The 17180-nt window shown below is 49.5% G+C and overlaps 1 protein-coding gene across 5 annotated transcripts in view; it reads left to right on the top strand.

Annotated features, from left to right (window-relative positions):
• The window catches only part of TM9SF4 (transmembrane 9 superfamily member 4), a 57519-nt gene that overhangs the window by 25759 nt on the left and 14580 nt on the right, over window positions 1-17180 (top strand). For 3 of the 5 annotated variants that reach the window (XM_023220404.2, XM_023220405.2, XM_023220406.2), the window contains exons 3-12: window positions 345-444; window positions 5413-5581; window positions 5682-5811; window positions 6899-7022; window positions 9608-9726; window positions 9829-9940; window positions 11300-11370; window positions 14446-14578; window positions 15429-15510; window positions 15607-15682. In XM_023220404.2, the coding sequence (XP_023076172.1) occupies window positions 345-444; window positions 5413-5581; window positions 5682-5811; window positions 6899-7022; window positions 9608-9726; window positions 9829-9940; window positions 11300-11370; window positions 14446-14578; window positions 15429-15510; window positions 15607-15682 (1116 nt within the window). The remainder of the gene's footprint in view (window positions 1-344; window positions 445-5412; window positions 5582-5681; window positions 5812-6898; window positions 7023-9607; window positions 9727-9828; window positions 9941-11299; window positions 11371-14445; window positions 14579-15428; window positions 15511-15606; window positions 15683-17180) is intronic. The other 2 variants (XM_023220407.1, XM_023220408.1) reach the window with 1 other exon arrangement.

Here is a 17180-nt window from a genome sequence, read left to right on the forward strand (position 1 = left end):
AAGGAGTGAACTTCGTTGCTCCTAAAATGCTTGTTTTCCTTATTTGGAGTTATTTCTTTAGGAAAGATGCCCAAAAGTGAAATTACTGTGCCAAGGGATAGTAGCATGTTCAAGAGTCTCACAGTGTATTGAATTTGATTGTGATTTTCAACTAAATCTGTAATGTAGTCTAAATTGAATGAAATGTGAAATAATTCAGAATTGTGGGCAATACATTATATAGTATAATGCTGTCATTTCTGCTAATTCATTTGCCTATTAGATAATATTACCAAGTGTACTAAAGATGGGTGGGTACCAGGAAGGATTATTGGTCATCTTGGTTTCTGCTGGATTCCCATCAGGCTGTGAAGCTTACCAGCTCTCGAACCCAGCTACCTTATGAATACTATTCACTGCCCTTCTGCCAGCCCAGCAAGATAACCTACAAGGCAGAGAATCTGGGTAAGTTCTTCTCCCACACTGCTGTCAACTTGTCCCCAGGGGGAACCCAGCATGATTTTTATAATGATAACAACAGTTAACTTTGCTATATTCTAGACACTGGTCTATATTGTTTGCATACCTGTTAGCTTATTTAAACCTCGTAACAGTCCTGGGGAGACAGTTGCTCTGTTTATTCCCATTTTGCAGGTTAAGTGACTTGTCTTTGTTTATACTGTGGACAAAGGCATCCTCTGTTTTCTTCACAAAACAGCCAAAGTGATCTTTGTTTTGGATCCACAGTCATTCTTCAGACTTGGAGCATTTGGCTTCTACTTACACCTCCTCTTCTTGATTTCTAGATATCTCCTCTCTGGTGGCTTCATCAGCTCCTCTGCTTTAAATGGAAAGGGAGAGTGAGTGCCTCTGCCCTGAATGCAAGCAGAGATGCCACCACAGTTCTTGCTGAACTCTGCAACACTCATGTCAAATAATATGAGGCACCCAGTGCAGTGTCTGACACAAATATTCCATAACTAGTAGCCATTTTATTCTCATTTAAATAATTCTCCATTTGGCAGGATTTCAGGTGTACAGGTGTCTATTCATGACACAGTTATTAGTGCTTCCTCTATGACTGTGTTAGGTCCTAGAGATAAAAGCATGGAAAGATGCTCTCCCTGACCTCAAGGAACTTAAGAGACTTTCTTTTCTTACACCTTAGGAAGGAGAAAGGAGAGAACTGGTTCTTGAGCAGGCCCCTGAAAGGGCTGCCTTCTCCATCAGGGCTACCCATGGCTCAGATGTTTCTGGAACCCCTAGCTGACAAATTTATCTACTGCCAGGTATTGGGGGTCCTGGACCAGTTGGAGGCAGGCCTTGGAGCCAGTATAACCAAAATTGGGTAGCACCGTCTCCCCTAATACCAGCTGTGCCGAAGTCTTGCCTTGTAGCATTCAACAGAGATTGGCTTCAGAGCCTGGGCTGGCCTCCACCGACTGCAGTGGTGCAGCTTGTAGCCCTGCCACTTACCATCTGTGGACCAGTGCCTGCCTGCCGTAGCCCTGCTTTCCTCTCCACACCATGGCATCTTCCAGCCACCCGGGAGAGCCCCGGGAAGCCTGACCCACTTGGTGCTCCAGGGTCCTGATGTCAGGCCCCTCACAACTGTACCTCCCTTCTCCTGGGAGCTGTTGTGGACCCTTTGGCAGCCCAAGGCTCTATAGTTACGCACCCTTAATGTGATCCTGGGTGACCTTAACCTCTCTGAACCTCTGCCAAATCTTCCTAAAGCTGGGGAAAGTTCCTGCCTCATAGAAATGGAGATTTCTGTATACAAGTGTTATCCTGCCATATTGCATCTCATTCTGTCTTTGTAGTGCCTGCCTTCATGGCCTAAGGGCTCTTTAACTGGAGGGATTGTGTCTCACGTTCCCCTCTCTTCTCAGCTTCTAGCCCAGTGCCTGACACATAGTAAGCATTCGATAAGTGTTAGTGTCCTACCTGAGTGGAGCAAGACCATCCTTAATTGCATGACCATTGGATTGTAAGCCATTTACATCATCATCCTCATCGTCATCATTAGTACCAAGAGGGCTCATCCTATGAGCTGGGCACTGTTGTAAGCATTCCTGTGCCTTAACTTATTCAATTCTCACAGCAACTCTAACTTATTAATTCTCACAATAAGGGTTAGATTCTCTTACTCTCTCCTTGTTATAAATAAGGGAAGTGAGGCACAAGGAGGTAAAGTCACTCACTTAGTAAGTGGCAGAACTCCAGGAACTCTGGCTCCAGAATCCATGCCCATAAGTACCACGCTGTACAGCAGCTTCCGTGATTCTGATAGTAACTCTGTAAGCTGAGTATTTCATAGTAGAGGGAACAGCGTCCTCAAGGGTTTGAAAGACTTATTCAGGGTCACATGGCCAATAGGTGGAGAAATTGAGATTTTTTAAACTCAGGTTTTTTTTAACCCTAAAGCCAGAGTTATTTCTGTTGTCCCAGGCTGCCTTCTCCAGAAAGGCCCATGGGGCTGTCTGAGGGCTGTGCTAATGGTGTCACATTGATGGAGATCCTTGGCAGGTGTTCTGGATAGAACCTCGGACTCTGGGAGGCTCCACATTCATGGCTTACTGCTCATTATTAAAAGGAGTACTTCCGTGTATAAAATGAGCCATTTCCCTCATGCCTGTAATCCCAGCACTTTGGGAGGCCAAAGCAGGCGGATCACCTGAGGTCAAGAGTTCAAGACCAGCCTGGCCAATGTACTGAAATACAAAATTGAAAAAAATTCGTAAATCTCTACTAAAAATACAAAAATTAGCTGGGCGTGGTAGTGCACACCTGTAATCTCAGCTACTTGGGAGGCTAAGGCAGGACAATCGCTTGAACCCAGGAGGCAGAGGTTGCAGTGAGCCGAGATCGCGCCATTACACTCCAGCCTGAGCAACAGAGCAAGACTCTGTCTCAAAAACAAAACAAAAAAAGAAATAGAAATGAGCCATTTCCTGACCATTATGTCCCCTTTCTTGGTTTAAACTTAATTTTTAAATACCAAGAAGCGATTCCACTGTGCTTGGTCTGCCGTCCTGTTCCTTTCTGTAGCTCTTTCTCTCCTCAAGCAAGATCCTTGTTGACAGGAGATAAAATGGGCAGTAGGAAATGTTATAGAGGAAAGAGGCCAGGGGTTTAGCATTACCACCACCCCCTTGTATCACCACAAGCAGGTCTCTGATCCTCAGCTTGTTGTCTTTAAAATGCCATTTCAGTGGTGGACTCTGCATATGTCTTACTGTGTCCTCGCTCTTCACTGGCCAGTCCATCCCTGCGTTTTGCAGGCTCACCTGCATTGCCAGCCTTCCAAAACAGCGTGGAGAGGTGAGGCCTTTATCCAGGCCCTTCCTCACCCTCTCCCTCTCCTGTGTGCCTCCTCCACACTCGAAGCATCGCTTGCCAGGGCTGCTACTTTGCACAGCAGAGTGCTGGCCCCTACGGCAGTGTAGCTCGTGGCCCTGCCATTTACCATCTGTGGGCCGATAACCCCCGACTTCCATCTGTGCCCTGACCTCTCCTCTGCGCGTCAGATCTTGATATCTAAGTGCCCACTTGATATATCCAAACTGAAAATGCCTTCGATGTAAATTTGCTGTTCTTCCTGTTTTCCCACCTAGAACCTGGTTGTAGAAACCTCAGAGTCTTCCTAATATGCACCACCCCTCACTCATGCCTTCTTTACAGTCAGCAATGCTTCCCCTGGATTTCACCTCTTCGGAGTTCCTGTGTACTCTTCTCCATCCTCACCAGCACCTGTTCCAGCCACCAGTGTCGCTCATGCATGACTGACTGCCATCGCTGCTGCCACCACCCCCACACCCCACCGCTCACTGCCAGTTCCTTGCATCCTCTGTTTTCTTCACAAAACAGCCAGAGTGATCTTTCTGGAACCAGACTCGGATAACGTCTTTCTCTACCCGTTAGAAACCTTCATTGGATTTTGTTGCTTTTTAGGTCAAACTGGTCAAGATCAAACTGTGTGTGTCCCACAGGCCCCTGTGGTCTAGCACTGGCCCATCTCTGCAGCTCATCTGAGCTTTCTACACTGCAGCCACACAGGCCTCTCAGGTTCAGTGCCTCCCCCTGTCCCAAAGGGGCCTTTGCACATGCTGTCCTGTCTGGAATATTCTTCCCCCATTTTTAACTTCTCTCTTCCTTTCAAGTACCACTTCCTCAGGGAAGCTGTCCTAGACCCACTCCCTTGTGTCTACAGCAAGTTATATATTCTCATTTTGCTGATTATTCAGCAAAGTCTATCTTCCTGCTAGGCCATGCACTCTATGAGTACGTCTATTCAACTTTGTATCTTTAGGGCCTGGCAGGTAGCCAGTACCCAGTACATGTTCATGGATGAATGAATGACTAGATGACTAGGGAGAGTGCCCTATTGAGCAGATCCACCCTGGAGGAAAAGTGCGAGACCAAGTGCATGTGGAGGTGTTAATTAGTCTTCATCTTGTCCATCAATTGTTGAACAGCTCAGCATGAAAGCACCATGGGGTTTGCTTGATAGTCCCTAACTGCTCAGTGCCTGTTAGGGTGACATCTGGCAGCAGGTTACTCTGAGGCAAAAGGCACACAAGGGGTGCCACTTCATTGTGTCAAAAGATGTTTTGGCTAAAAATCTCAGGTGCTGGGTTTCACCCCACTCCCTTCCCTGCTGGAACCAGGAACTGAAGACACAGAGATAAATAGGAAACAGTCTAACAGTAACGAGCTCATAGTCAGGTAGGGGAGTCAGAAACACAACTGTATCAGCACATTGTGCAAAGTAGATCCTTAACATAGGAACGAGTGCTGATGGTAAAAGAGCGTTTGGTGCCTGCCTACTCTGTGCCTGCTACTTTATTGGATTGACTTCCTTTATTTCTCACTGTAACCCTGTGAGGTGGGTACTGTTATTATCCCATTTTACGGATGAGGACATTGAGGCTCAGTGAGGTGGAGTGACGTACCAAGACTGCTAAGGCAGGCAGCTGGGACTCAGAGCCATCTCTCCACTGCATAATGCCGCCCTCACACAGAGGGCAGTCAGGGGAGGGAGTGATGGGCTTGTCCTGAGGGGTTAGGAAGGGCTTCCCAGAGAGAATGAAATGAAAACGGGGCTTCCTGGGGAGGCCAGGAGCATGGGGCAGGGAACAGCACTCCCGGAGAAGGAAGCGACTGAGGCCCAGAGGCATAGACGGATGTGGTGCTAGATGAGTGCTAAGGGGTCTGGTAGCACTAGAGCCCAAAGGAGGAGGGTGGCAGGTGGGGGTTAGCTGGGCCAGTTGGGTGTGAACTGATGGGGAAGGGCATTGGCTGCCAGGCTGAGGCACTGCTGAAGTCCTTGGAAGCCCATTTTTGTCCTGCAGTCCTGTGTCTCTGTGACTCTGCTGACCTCAGCAACCTCAGGGCTGAAGCTCTGAGCTCGATCTGTCTCTCTTATGGCAGGAGAGGTGCTGAGAGGGGACCGGATTGTCAACACCCCTTTCCAGGTTCTCATGAATAGTGAGAAGAAGTGTGAAGTTCTCTGCAGCCAGTCCAACAAGCCAGTGACCCTGACAGTGGAGCAGAGCCGACTTGTGGCTGAGCGGATCACAGAAGACTACTACGTCCACCTGTAAGTCGCCCTCTACTCCCTGCTGCCTCAGGCTCACACAGGGGAGGGCACTGACGGGAGAGGCAGTTGAGAAGACCTGAGCGGGGCATTCGCTTTCCAGCATTGCTGACAACCTGCCTGTGGCCACCCGGCTGGAGCTCTACTCCAACCGAGACAGCGATGACAAGAAGAAGGAAAAAGACGTGCAGTTTGAACACGGCTACCGGCTCGGCTTCACAGATGTCAACAAGGTAGAGTGTCTTTGGCGTGCTCACAGGGCCGGGAGCCACACCTCACGAGTCCCGGGCCACAGAAAAGGTGGCGCTCGGCCACAGCAGGTTTCTCCAGGTGCCCTGGGCATGATGGTCTGTCAGAGGTCTGAGTGCTCCAGGCAAGGCCCTGGGAGGTGCTACAGGGAGGTGAAGGCACAGTTCTTAGGATGTCAGGTTCCATTTTCCTAAGATTAAAACAACATAAAAAAAAAATGTGGAACTTCATCAATATGTAGGAGAGAGGGCTACGTAGTGGTCAAGAGCGTGCAGGCTCCCTGGGTTTGAATCCTGCCTCTCCCACTTGCTAGTTGTCTGAGTGACCCTGAGCCTGTGGTTCCTTAGCTGTAAAATACATGCAGCAGCAGTGGCGGGGTAAATTACCGCATCCATGTGAGCACTTGCCAGCACAGCCCTGGAGACTCAGCTAATAATGTGATGGTTATAGGCCTGTTATAGCCCTGATTCTCTTCTCTTTCTTTCTAAATGGAAAGATATTAGTTAGGGAATAAATGACAAAAACATTTCTTTTGAGGTGCAGCCCCTGTCGCCAAAGGGCATCTGTCCTAATTGGGAAGAGAACCGACAGTGGGAGGCTCTAGGTCTCAAGTCCCAGCTGCCTTTCACTGGCTGTTAATGGCAGGGGAGGTCAGAGGGAGCTCCTTTTACACTCAGGTTGTCACAGAGGAGGTGGGCCATGAGAAATTGGTCGGCTTTTGCTGAGTGGAGTTGGGAGTGGCATTCTAGTTGGAGTGGAATGCAGGGTAGGGACTGGTTCGTGAGACAGTGGGCGCAGGGGAGGCTGGGTGAACTCATGTGACTTAGATGATTACACTCAGTTCTGTCAGGGTCAGAGGATAGAAGGCCTTGAATGCCAGGCTGAGAGAATTGGGCTTTTGTCTGATAAGTCCCAGGGAGCCCTTGAAGAGCTTCTGAGTAGGGGCGTGTTGAGAATAGTGTTTTAGGAAGGTTGGTACAGCCAGGCATGCTGGGCGAGGCGAGGACCCTAATACCTAGAGAGTATCCCTAAGTGATGTTCTGTTGTGCTCTTTCTGTTGCTGCATTTCAGATCTACCTGCACAACCACCTCTCATTCATCCTTTACTACCACCGGGAGGACATGGAAGAGGACCAGGAGCACACGTACCGTGTCGTCCGCTTCGAGGTGATTCCCCAGAGCATCAGGCTGGAGGGTGAGTGGGGAGGTGTGGCCGGAGGGGCAGGGCTGGATGGGCCTGGGCTTCTCCACCCAGGGTCTTCGCACTCTTCTCCCTCCTGAGCTGGCTGATGGGCTCGGGTGAGGCATGTGGGCCCAGCCAAGGTAGGATCACGGTATTCTCATCAGAGAAGGTGGGGTAGGGGGGCAGCTGACAGCAGCAGTGTCACGGGTTGGACACCTTACTAGTTTACCCCTTCCCAGCAACCCCAGGAGGTATGTGGTGATTACAGATGAGGAACTAGAGGCTCAAAAGGGGCTAGTAACTTGGCCAAGACCAAACAGCAAGTTGGGGCTTTGTTGGGCCTCCTCACAAGAACCAGCCAGCTCACCGGGGGTTGAGAACAAGGGGCCAGGGTACCGACAAAGCCCGTAGGCAGCAGGTTTCTTCGTTCCTCTCCCTCTGTGTGAGTGATTGGCATAAACTGAAATTTGCCCAGGGTCAGCAAGTGTGCAGGAGTTTCAGAGCCCAGCACAGTACTGATGGGCCTCATAGGAGCTGGTCCGGCTTTGCCTCACTTCTTGGCCCTTGATCACCACAGTGTGCTTTTCAATTAAGCAGCATGCCCAGCCTTTTGACATCGTTTGGTGGTATTTGGACTTTTTTTTCCACTGTGGAACTTAGTGTTCAAACAAAATTAGACCCAGAAGTCCCAAACATAGATCCTGCCCTTCAAGAGCTCTGTAGCGCGTCTGCTGCTGGGAGCTTCCCGAGTGCGGTTCTACGTTTGTGTATGTGATGGTTTTGAGGCCACCTGCTCCCCCAGTGGCTCTTCGAGCTTAGAGTCTCCCTGTCTCCTTTTTTTTTTTTTTTTGAGACGGAGTCTCTCAGTCGCCCAGGCTGGAGTACAGTAGTGCGATCTCGGCTCACTGCAAGCTCCGCCTCCTGGGTTCACGCCATTCTCCTGCCTTAGCCTCCCAAGCAGCTGGGACTACAGGTGCCCGTAGCCACGCCCGGCTAATTTTTTGCATTTTTAGTAGAGACGGGATTTCACCATGTTAGCCAGAATGGTCTCGATCTCCTGACTTTGTGATCCGCCTGCCTTGGCCTACCAAAGTGCTGGGATTACAGGCGTGAGCCACTGCGCCCGGCCCTGTCTCCTTTTCTCACCATTTTATCTTTTTCGTTTTTTCCCCAAAACGGAGTCTTGCTCTGTCACCCAGACTGGAGTGCAGTGGCGTGATCTCGGCTCACTGCAACCTCTGCCTCCAGGGTTCAAGCGATTCTCCTGCCTCAGCCTCCCCAGTAGCTAGGATTACAGGCGCCCACCACCGGACATGGCTGATTTTTGTATTTTTCGTAGAGATGGGATTTCACAATGTTAACCAGGCTGGTCTCAAACTCCTGACCTCATGATGCGCCCGCCTCAGCCTCCCAAAGTGCTTGGATTACAGGCGTGAGGCACCACGCCCAGCTCACCATTTTATCTTAAGCACCCAGCACAGTACCTGGCCCATAGTTGGTGCTTATTATACGTTGTTGGTTAAATGAGTAGATGCATAACAGGATGAACAGATGAGCAAATGAATGGAGAATACATCTGAATGATTTATTACAAAAATGCCAGAACTTTAGAGATAGACTAAATAAATGAGTAGGCATGATGGAATGGATCAAGGTTTTATGTTGAATGGGATTGTCTGGATGGTGGGTGAATGTTTGAATTGAGTGAAGGAACACTGACTCAGGGAGGAACTCCAACTCAGGCCCCTCCCTTCCCCCATGCACAGGCCTCTCTGCAGCCCCTAAGTACCTTTGGAAAGTCAGGGCTCTGGGGAATAATTTTCAAAAACCATTGTTGGCCAGGCACGGTGGCTCACACTTGTGATCCCAGTGCTTTAGGAGGCCAAGACAGAAGGATTGCATCAGGCCAGGGGTTCAAGACCAGCCTGGGAAACATAACAGGACCCTGTCCCTACAAAAAAATTAGCCAGGTGTGGTGATATCCGCCTGTAGTTCCAGCTACTCCGGAGGCTGAAGCAGAAGGATCCCTTGAGCCTGGGAGATTGAGGCTGCAGTGAGCTATGATTGTACCATTGCCTACGTGACAGAGCGAGACTCTGTCTCTAAAAAAATAAGATTTTTTTTTTTTTTGAGGCGGAGTCTCGCTCTGTCACCCGGACTGGAGTGCAGTGGCCGGATCTCAGCTCACTGCAAGCTCCGCCTCCCGGGTTTACGCCATTCTCCTGCCTCAGCCTCCGGAGTAGCTGGGACTACAGGCGCCCGCCACCTCGCCCGGCTAGTTTTTGTATTTTTTTTTTTTAGTAGAGACGGGGTTTCACCATGTTAGCCAGGATGGTCTCGATCTCCTGACCTCGTGATCCGCCCATCTCGGCCTCCCAAAGTGCTGGGATTACAGGCTTGAGCCACTGCGCCCGGCTAAAAAATAAGATTTAAAAATAAAAAATAAAATCCATTGTTGCCCGTCGTGCTCCCAATCTCCAGTCAGACCTTAGAGGCTGGGTCCCCGCAACAGACAGCCTTGAGGGCAGCCCCTGGAATAGCCCCTGGGCAGTGGCACTGGCTACTACAGGAACAGACTGAGTCTCTGTCTCTCTCAGACCTCAAAGCAGATGAGAAGAGTTCGTGCACTCTGCCTGAGGGTACCAACTCCTCGCCCCAAGAAATTGACCCCACCAAGGAGAATCAGCTATACTTCACCTACTCTGTCCACTGGGAGGTGAGAAGGGGCTGGAGCTCATGGGCAGGGGAGGAGGGCTCTGGTCTGTGTCAGGTTCTCCAGCAGGAGGCCTGACTCTAAGTGCTTCCTCCTACCTGCCAGGAAAGTGACATCAAATGGGCCTCTCGCTGGGACACTTACCTAACCATGAGTGACGTCCAGATCCACTGGTTTTCTATCATTAACTCTGTTGTTGTCGTCTTCTTCCTGTCAGGTGAGAGATCTGTGGGTTGAAGGAAAGGGGATGGGAGTTGGGGTTGAGGGACTGAGACATCACATCATGTATGGGGGACTTCCAGGGTGTTCTCAGGGCCAGGTGTAGGTCAAAAACAGACATCAGGGCTCTGCTAAGCATCAGGTGTACGTAGGTGAACAAGACTAATCTCTAGAGAGCTCTGGAACTCTGGAGAGCTCATTCATGGAGGACAGACACACCTGAGCCTGCACACGTTCTTGATTCATTCAACAAGATGTTGTTGTTGCTCATTCTGTGCCAGGCACTTTGCCAGATGCTGGGAATATGGTGTGAACAAGCCAACCCAGGCTCTGCTCCCACAGAGCCTATATGTTCTAGTGGTGGGAGAGAAACAAAAAAGCAAATAAGTAGTGGAATTCCAGATAGTGATACATTCTGTGAAGCAGATCAACAGGGTGGCCAAATACACAATAGCTGAGGAAAGTGTGAAGGCTCTTTGGGGAAGACCTTTCTTTACGAGAAGGAGCCACCATCCAGAGACCTGGGGAAAGTCTGTGCCAGTGAGGATCATGGTCCTGCAGTGAGAGAAGCTTGGCAAGAAACCAGGTGGTGAGAGGATGGTAGGCAGGAGTAGAATGACACTGATGGTTTCACTATCATATGAGAAGCACAGATAATGCTAAGTACTGTTTATTAAACATTTACCATAGGGCCAGCTGCTGAACTAAGCACTTTCCAAACATTTCAATCCCTGAAGCCCTGTGAACTAAGCCCGAAAATGTTAAGTGAACTCAAGGTCATATGGCCCATGCTCTTGACACTACAGTGCTGCCTAGAGAGAGAAACAGGAAAGTACAAATGGGGCCAGGAGTAGCTCTGTACTGTTCAGGGTGCTGGGAGGTGAAGATGCCCAGGGTGAGCCATGAAGCATGAGTAGAAGTCAGGGCAGGGCGTGGCCTTCTGGGCAAAAAGGAGAGCCTGAAGAAAGGCATGCCAGTGAGGACACAGTGAGGCCAGGAGCCATAACTGAAGCAGCAGATAGCCACAGGTGGAGCCACAGGTGGCCCTTCGACACATGTGCTGAGAAGTCGGTAGGACCAAGCCATGGAACAGCTGGGATGCTCCTCTCCCCAGGATACCCCTACCCATCCCAGCAGCCCTTTCCTCCCCACCTCCACGCTCTGTGATCTCCTCCCCTGATAGCTGGAGTGGAGCTCCCCCAAGAAGAGGCCTTGAGGTGACTGCATAGCCACTTCATAATGGAGCAAGCCGTGCATGCCAGCTGTCGCACAGTAAAACATCATGTCCAGGAGGGCATGGAGCATAGGCTTGCTGGCAGCGCCAACTTCTCCTCATCCTCAACCCCATCTGTTTCAGGTATCCTGAGCATGATTATCATTCGGACCCTCCGGAAGGACATTGCCAACTACAACAAGGAGGATGACATTGTACGAGGTCTTGGCTGGGGAGGGATGAAGTTGGACGGGGAGGGGAGGAGGACCGTGTGTATGTGTGTGTGTGTGTGTGTGTGTGTATTATCATTCATAGAGGAAACCTCAACATACTAAAACAGTTTAGTATACTTTTTTTTTTGAGATGGAGTCTCTGTCACCAGGCTGGAGAGCAGTGGCGTGATCTCAGCTCATTGCAGTCTCTACCTCCTGGATTCAAATGATTCCCCCACCTCAACCTCCCGAATAGCTGAGACTACAGGCGCGCACCACCACGCCCTGCTAATTTTTTGTATTTTTTAGTAAAGATGGGGTTTTGCCCTGTTGACCAGGATGGTCTCAGTCTCCTGACCTCATGATCCACCTGCCTCAGCCTCCCAAAGTACTGGGATTACAGGCATGAGCCACCGTGCCTGGCCTAGTATACTTTTAATACTAAAAAAGTAAGGAAAAAAGTTTTATTCACCAAAAGTGATAGAGACAGCCTAATTTTAAAGCATAAAAACAGTGGAAGAAATCACAAAGAATAGTTGATTCATTTGACATTGAAAATTGTAAAACTATTCTGCATGCCAAATATATAAACAAAACAGAAGGTCACAATGGCAAAACAATATCTGCAACAAACTTGAAAAAAGTGGCACAGTTTAAAGAATTCATATAAAATCTCTTTGTTTAAAAAAAACTAGGTCAGGGCCGGGCATGGTGGCTCACACCTGTAATTCCAGTACTTTGGGAGGCCAAGGCAGGTGGATCACCTGAGGTCAGGAGTTCAAGACCAGCCTGGCTGGGAAAACCTCATCTCTAATAAAAATACAAAAATTAGCTGGGTGTGGTGGCATGCACCTGCAGTCCCAGCTACTCAGGAGGCAGAGGCAGGAGAATCACTTGAACCCGGGAGGCGGAGGTTGCAATGAGCCAAGAACACGCCACTGCACTCCAGCCTGAGCAACAAAGTAAGACTCTGTCTACAAAACAAAACTAGGTTGGGGATAGTAGATAACTTGAGGTTAGGAGTTCAAGACCAGCCTGACCAACATGGTGAAAACTCGTCTCTACTAAAATACAAAAATTAGCTGAGCATGGTGGTGGGCACCTGTAGTTCCAGCTACTCAGGATACTGAGGCCAGAGATCGCTTGAACCTGGGAGTTGGTGGTTGCAGTGAGCCGAGATCACACCACTGTACTACAGCCTGGGCAACAGAGCAAGACTCTGTCTCATAAATAAATAAATAAATAAAACCAAAAAATCCAAAATTTCGAATGTAATGATGAACAGGAAATTTATAGGCAAGACACTGCAATATGCCCACTAAGCAAGAGAAAACTGTTTTTACCTCAGGAATAACCCCACAAAATGCAGATTCAAACAATCTTGAGAAGACCGTTTTGGACCATCATATTAGCACAGACTTTTTTTCTTTTTTTAACAGTACTAATTATTGGCAAGGTTAACGTGAGCCAAGCACCTTTCCATACCACCCATGGAAGTGTAAGTTGGTAGCTTTCTGAAAAGTGATTGGCAGTGGATATCAAGAACTATAAAACAGGCTGAGTATAGTGGCTCATGCCTGTAATCCCAGCACTTTGGGAGGCCAAGGCAGGAGGATCGCTTGAGCCCAGGAGTTCAAGACCAGCCAGGGCAGCATAGGGAGACCATGCCTCAACAAAAACAAAAAAGAACTAAAACAGGCAACTTCCTTTGCACGGCAATTCTTCTATAATTTTTCTAAGGCAAGATTCAAAACACCAAGACTTGGTGTAGAAATATTACAGCTTTGAGGCCGGGCGCGGTGGCTCAAGCCTGTAATCCCAGCACTTTGGGAGGCCGAGACGGGCGGATCACAAGGTCAGGAGATCGAGACCATCCTGGCTAATACGGTGAAACCCCGTCTCTACTAAAAAATACAAAAAATTAGCCAGGCGAGGTGGCGGGCGCCTGTAGTCCCAGCTACTCCGGAGGCTGAAGCAGGAGAATGGCATAAACCCGGGAGGCGAGCTTGCAGTGAGCTGAGATCCTGGCCACTGCACTCTAGCCTGGGCCACAGAGCAAGACTCCGTCTCAAAAAAAAGAAAAAAAAAAAAAACAAATATTACAGCTTTGAAATACAATGTCAAAGAGCTTTTATTGACCTAAGGAAATGTTCACAAATACCAACTGAAAATAACAAAGTAGGCCGGGCGCGGTGGCTCAAGCCTGTAATCCCAGCACTTTGGGAGGCCGAGATGGGCGGATCACGAGGACAGGAGATCGAGACCATCCTGGCTAACACGGTGAAACCCCGTCTCTACCAAAAAATACAAAAATCTAGCCGGGCGAGGTGGCGGGCGCCTGTAGTCCCAGCTACTCAGGAGGCTGAGGCAGGAGAATGGCATGAACCCGGGAGGCGGAGCTTGCAGTGAGCTGAGATCCGGCCACTGCACTCCAGCCCCGGCGGCAGAGCGAGACTCCGTCTCAAAAAAAAAAAAAAAAAAAAAAAAAAAAAAAAGAAAATAACAAAGTACATAGTGTGATCCCAATGTTATTGTTTAAAACATACATATACACATTATATATAAAAGATTAAGGGAATTATATCAAAACAGTGTTATTAAGTGGGAGTATTAGTCTTTTTTTAATCTTTCTGTTTAAATTTTTCTATAATAAACGTGTTAGTTTTTGTTCATTTGAATTTCATCCTACATACCAAATTATTTTTACTTTTTTTATTATACAAGTAAGAATATGTATTTCTTTTATAATCAGAAAAAATAAATAAATTGATTCCAAATCTCACCACCCAAGAACTATTACAGTTAACATTTTAGTGAGTTGAGGTATTTACATTATATTCCCACAAATGAGGTTTGTGAAATTTAAAGAGATTTTCCTTTTATGCAGCTCCAGGCATCAGGTTTGTGGCCTCCTTTTCTTGTGACAGTTTCAGATAAGCACTTTCTCCTATCATTTACACTCCTGTGTCATAGCAGCACTGGTTGACACCTGAGGGTGTCAGCTGTACCTTGGGGGTGGTCCCTGCAGGAGCTGCCTCCATCCTCAACAACCAGCCTCACTCTGGCTCTTCTCTGCAGGAAGACACCATGGAGGAGTCTGGGTGGAAGCTGGTGCACGGCGACGTCTTCAGGCCCCCCCAGTACCCCATGATCCTCAGCTCCCTGCTGGGCTCAGGCATTCAGCTCTTCTGTATGATCCTCATCGTCATCTGTGAGTGTGCCCAGCGGGGCCGGGCATGGGGCATGGCTCCCTCTTCCAGGTGCCTCAAGGAGAGAAGGGTGGGCTTCCCTCCGTGGAGAAAGGGAACCAAGCTCCTGGTGCCAAGTGGGCATGTCAGTATCTCTGGGCCAGACGGGCCGTCTATCTCAGCAACAGCCCCAGCCCCAGCCCAGGACTGGTGATTCACCTCACAGCCGTTTACAGAGCCCACCATGTCCCCTCCATCAGTGAGGCCACATATCACTGCTGTGAGCTTAGCCTCCTTTTGTAGTCAGAGGCTGTGACCTGTCCAAAGTCAGTACCAGGATTAGGATTGAAATCAAGTATTTTTTTTATTTAACAAAAACCCCACTAATGTATAGTAATTTTAGACAGCTTTGGAGTCATCTGTCTAGATTTACATCTCAGTCTCATGCCTTCAAGCTTTGTGGCCTTGGACAGGCCACTTGACCTCTGTGAGCCTCAGTTTCCTTACTTGAGAAATGGGGAAAGTAATCACCCTGCAGAGTTGGTAAGGTGGGTTCAGAGACCTGGCATTTGTGGTGCCCTCAGCCCAGCACCTGACTAACTGCAAGTGCTCTGTGGACTGGAAGCTGCAGTTGAGATTTGACCAGTCAAGGCCCAGCAGCTGCTGCACCCCTCTGAACCCCAGCTAAGACCCAGTCTTCCCCTGTAGAGGACAGGGGACTGTGCTGTTGAGAAGACAAGGAAGGGGGAGCCTCATCTGCCCAGACTCCTCCTGTCAGCCTGTCCAAGATGGGCCTGGGGCTGGGGCTGGGGGCCTGGTGGTCAGCCACCCTGCCTTTCTCTGCCCTCCCTCCCTCCCTCCCTCCCTCCACAGTTGTGGCCATGCTTGGGATGCTGTCACCCTCCAGCCGGGGAGCTCTCATGACCACAGCCTGCTTCCTCTTCATGTTCATGGGGTAGGTGTGTCTGAGCGGGCGCCCAGGGGCGGCACAGGCCTCTTCCACGCCAGCTAATGGGTCCCCTTGGTGTGGATCCCTGCCATTTTCCCACAGGGTGTTTGGCGGATTTTCTGCTGGCCGTCTGTACCGCACTCTAAAAGGCCATCGGTGGAAGAAAGGAGCCTTCTGTGTGAGTATCCTAAACCTTCTCTGATGTTTGGTGGGAAGCTGAGAAGCTTCTTCCTGGGCTCCTCAGGAGGAGGTAGGCAGGCCCTGGTGGGGATTTTGGGCCAGAAGCTGAGCAGCAGCAAGACGTAGCAGGAGGAGCACAGGTCCAGGGGAGGAATCCCAGGCTGTTACCCACAGGCTCACAGCAGAACCTCCTAGGGCCTCCTCTGCCCCATCTGTAAAATAAGGGATTTGAATTTAGGTCATTTTTAGCCAACATTGTCTGATGGCTCAAGCAAGAGAAGAAATAGGGGATGCAGAATAACAAGATTTAGAATAGGAGGGCAGCTGAGAGAACACCCTGAGTTAAAGAGGGAATTGTCTGCCTAAGCCCGAAGAGGCCAGACCTGAGTTCCTGTCAGCCCGTTTTTCCCGAAGAGGCCAGACCTGAGTTCCTGTCAGCCCGTTTTTCAGCCCGCATTTCTCCTTGGTGAGGGCTCCTGCCCTTCTCTGGCCTCCTGGAGGTAAGGCGAGTTCTTGGCAGCAGAAAAGACCATAGAAACCAGAGGGGGTCTGGAGATTGACCTCACCTCCTAGGGAGCCCCAAGCCCCTTCTCCCAGAGCGAGTGAGTCCCTTAGAGGACTAGGCAGACTTGAGTGCCCACACTCAGAGAAGTCTCTGGGCCCGGGATTCTGAAACCATTCTCACCGCTGTCAAATGGTCAAGGAGAGCTCAGGCTGTGTCAGCTCTGGCTGCCACACCTCTGGCACAAAGTAAGCCTCAGTAAAGAAAAGTTATGACCGTGACTATTTTGGAAGGATCAAAGAAAGCTTCCTGAATTGTTTTTTGGTGTGTGTGTGTGTGTTTGTTTTTAAGAGTTTTGCTCTTATTGCTCAGGCTGGAGTGCAATGGTGCGATCTCGGCTCACTGCAACCTCCACCTCCCGGCTTCAAGTTATTCTCCTGCCTCAGCCTCCCGAATAGCTGGGATTACAGGCCTGCGCCACTACGCCCAGCTAATTTTGTACTTTTAGTAGAGACGGGGTTTCTCCATGTTGGTCAGGCTGGTCGTGAATTCCCAACCTTAGGTGATCCGCCCACCTCGGCCTCCCAAAGTGCTGGGATTACAGGCGTGAACCACCATGCCCAGCCAATTTCCTGAATTCTTGATGATTTGAGCATTTTTCTCTGGCTACCATATGCCAAGAGCCAGGGATCTAGAGAGGAGTGAAACCCACCACTGCCTCCTGGCAAGATTCTTCCTTGATGAGGTCACCGGATACCCTCCAGGATTTCCCTCAGTGGATCCCACACCAAACCCAGTCTTTTTCCCCCAAACCACCCCTTGCATCTAGTGAGCCCATCATTCATCCAGGCCCCCCAAGCCAGAAACCTGGAGTTGCCTGTCCTCCTCCTCCCTCGTGCCTCATTCCTTCTCAGACATCAAGTGCTAAGGGTCTTCCTACCAAATGTTATGTAAATGTTCCATGAATTCCCCCCCCCCCCCCCCCGCCCCCATC

This window comes from Piliocolobus tephrosceles, chromosome 20 (assembly GCF_002776525.5).
Source record: "Piliocolobus tephrosceles isolate RC106 chromosome 20, ASM277652v3, whole genome shotgun sequence".
NCBI lineage: Eukaryota > Metazoa > Chordata > Mammalia > Primates > Cercopithecidae > Piliocolobus > Piliocolobus tephrosceles.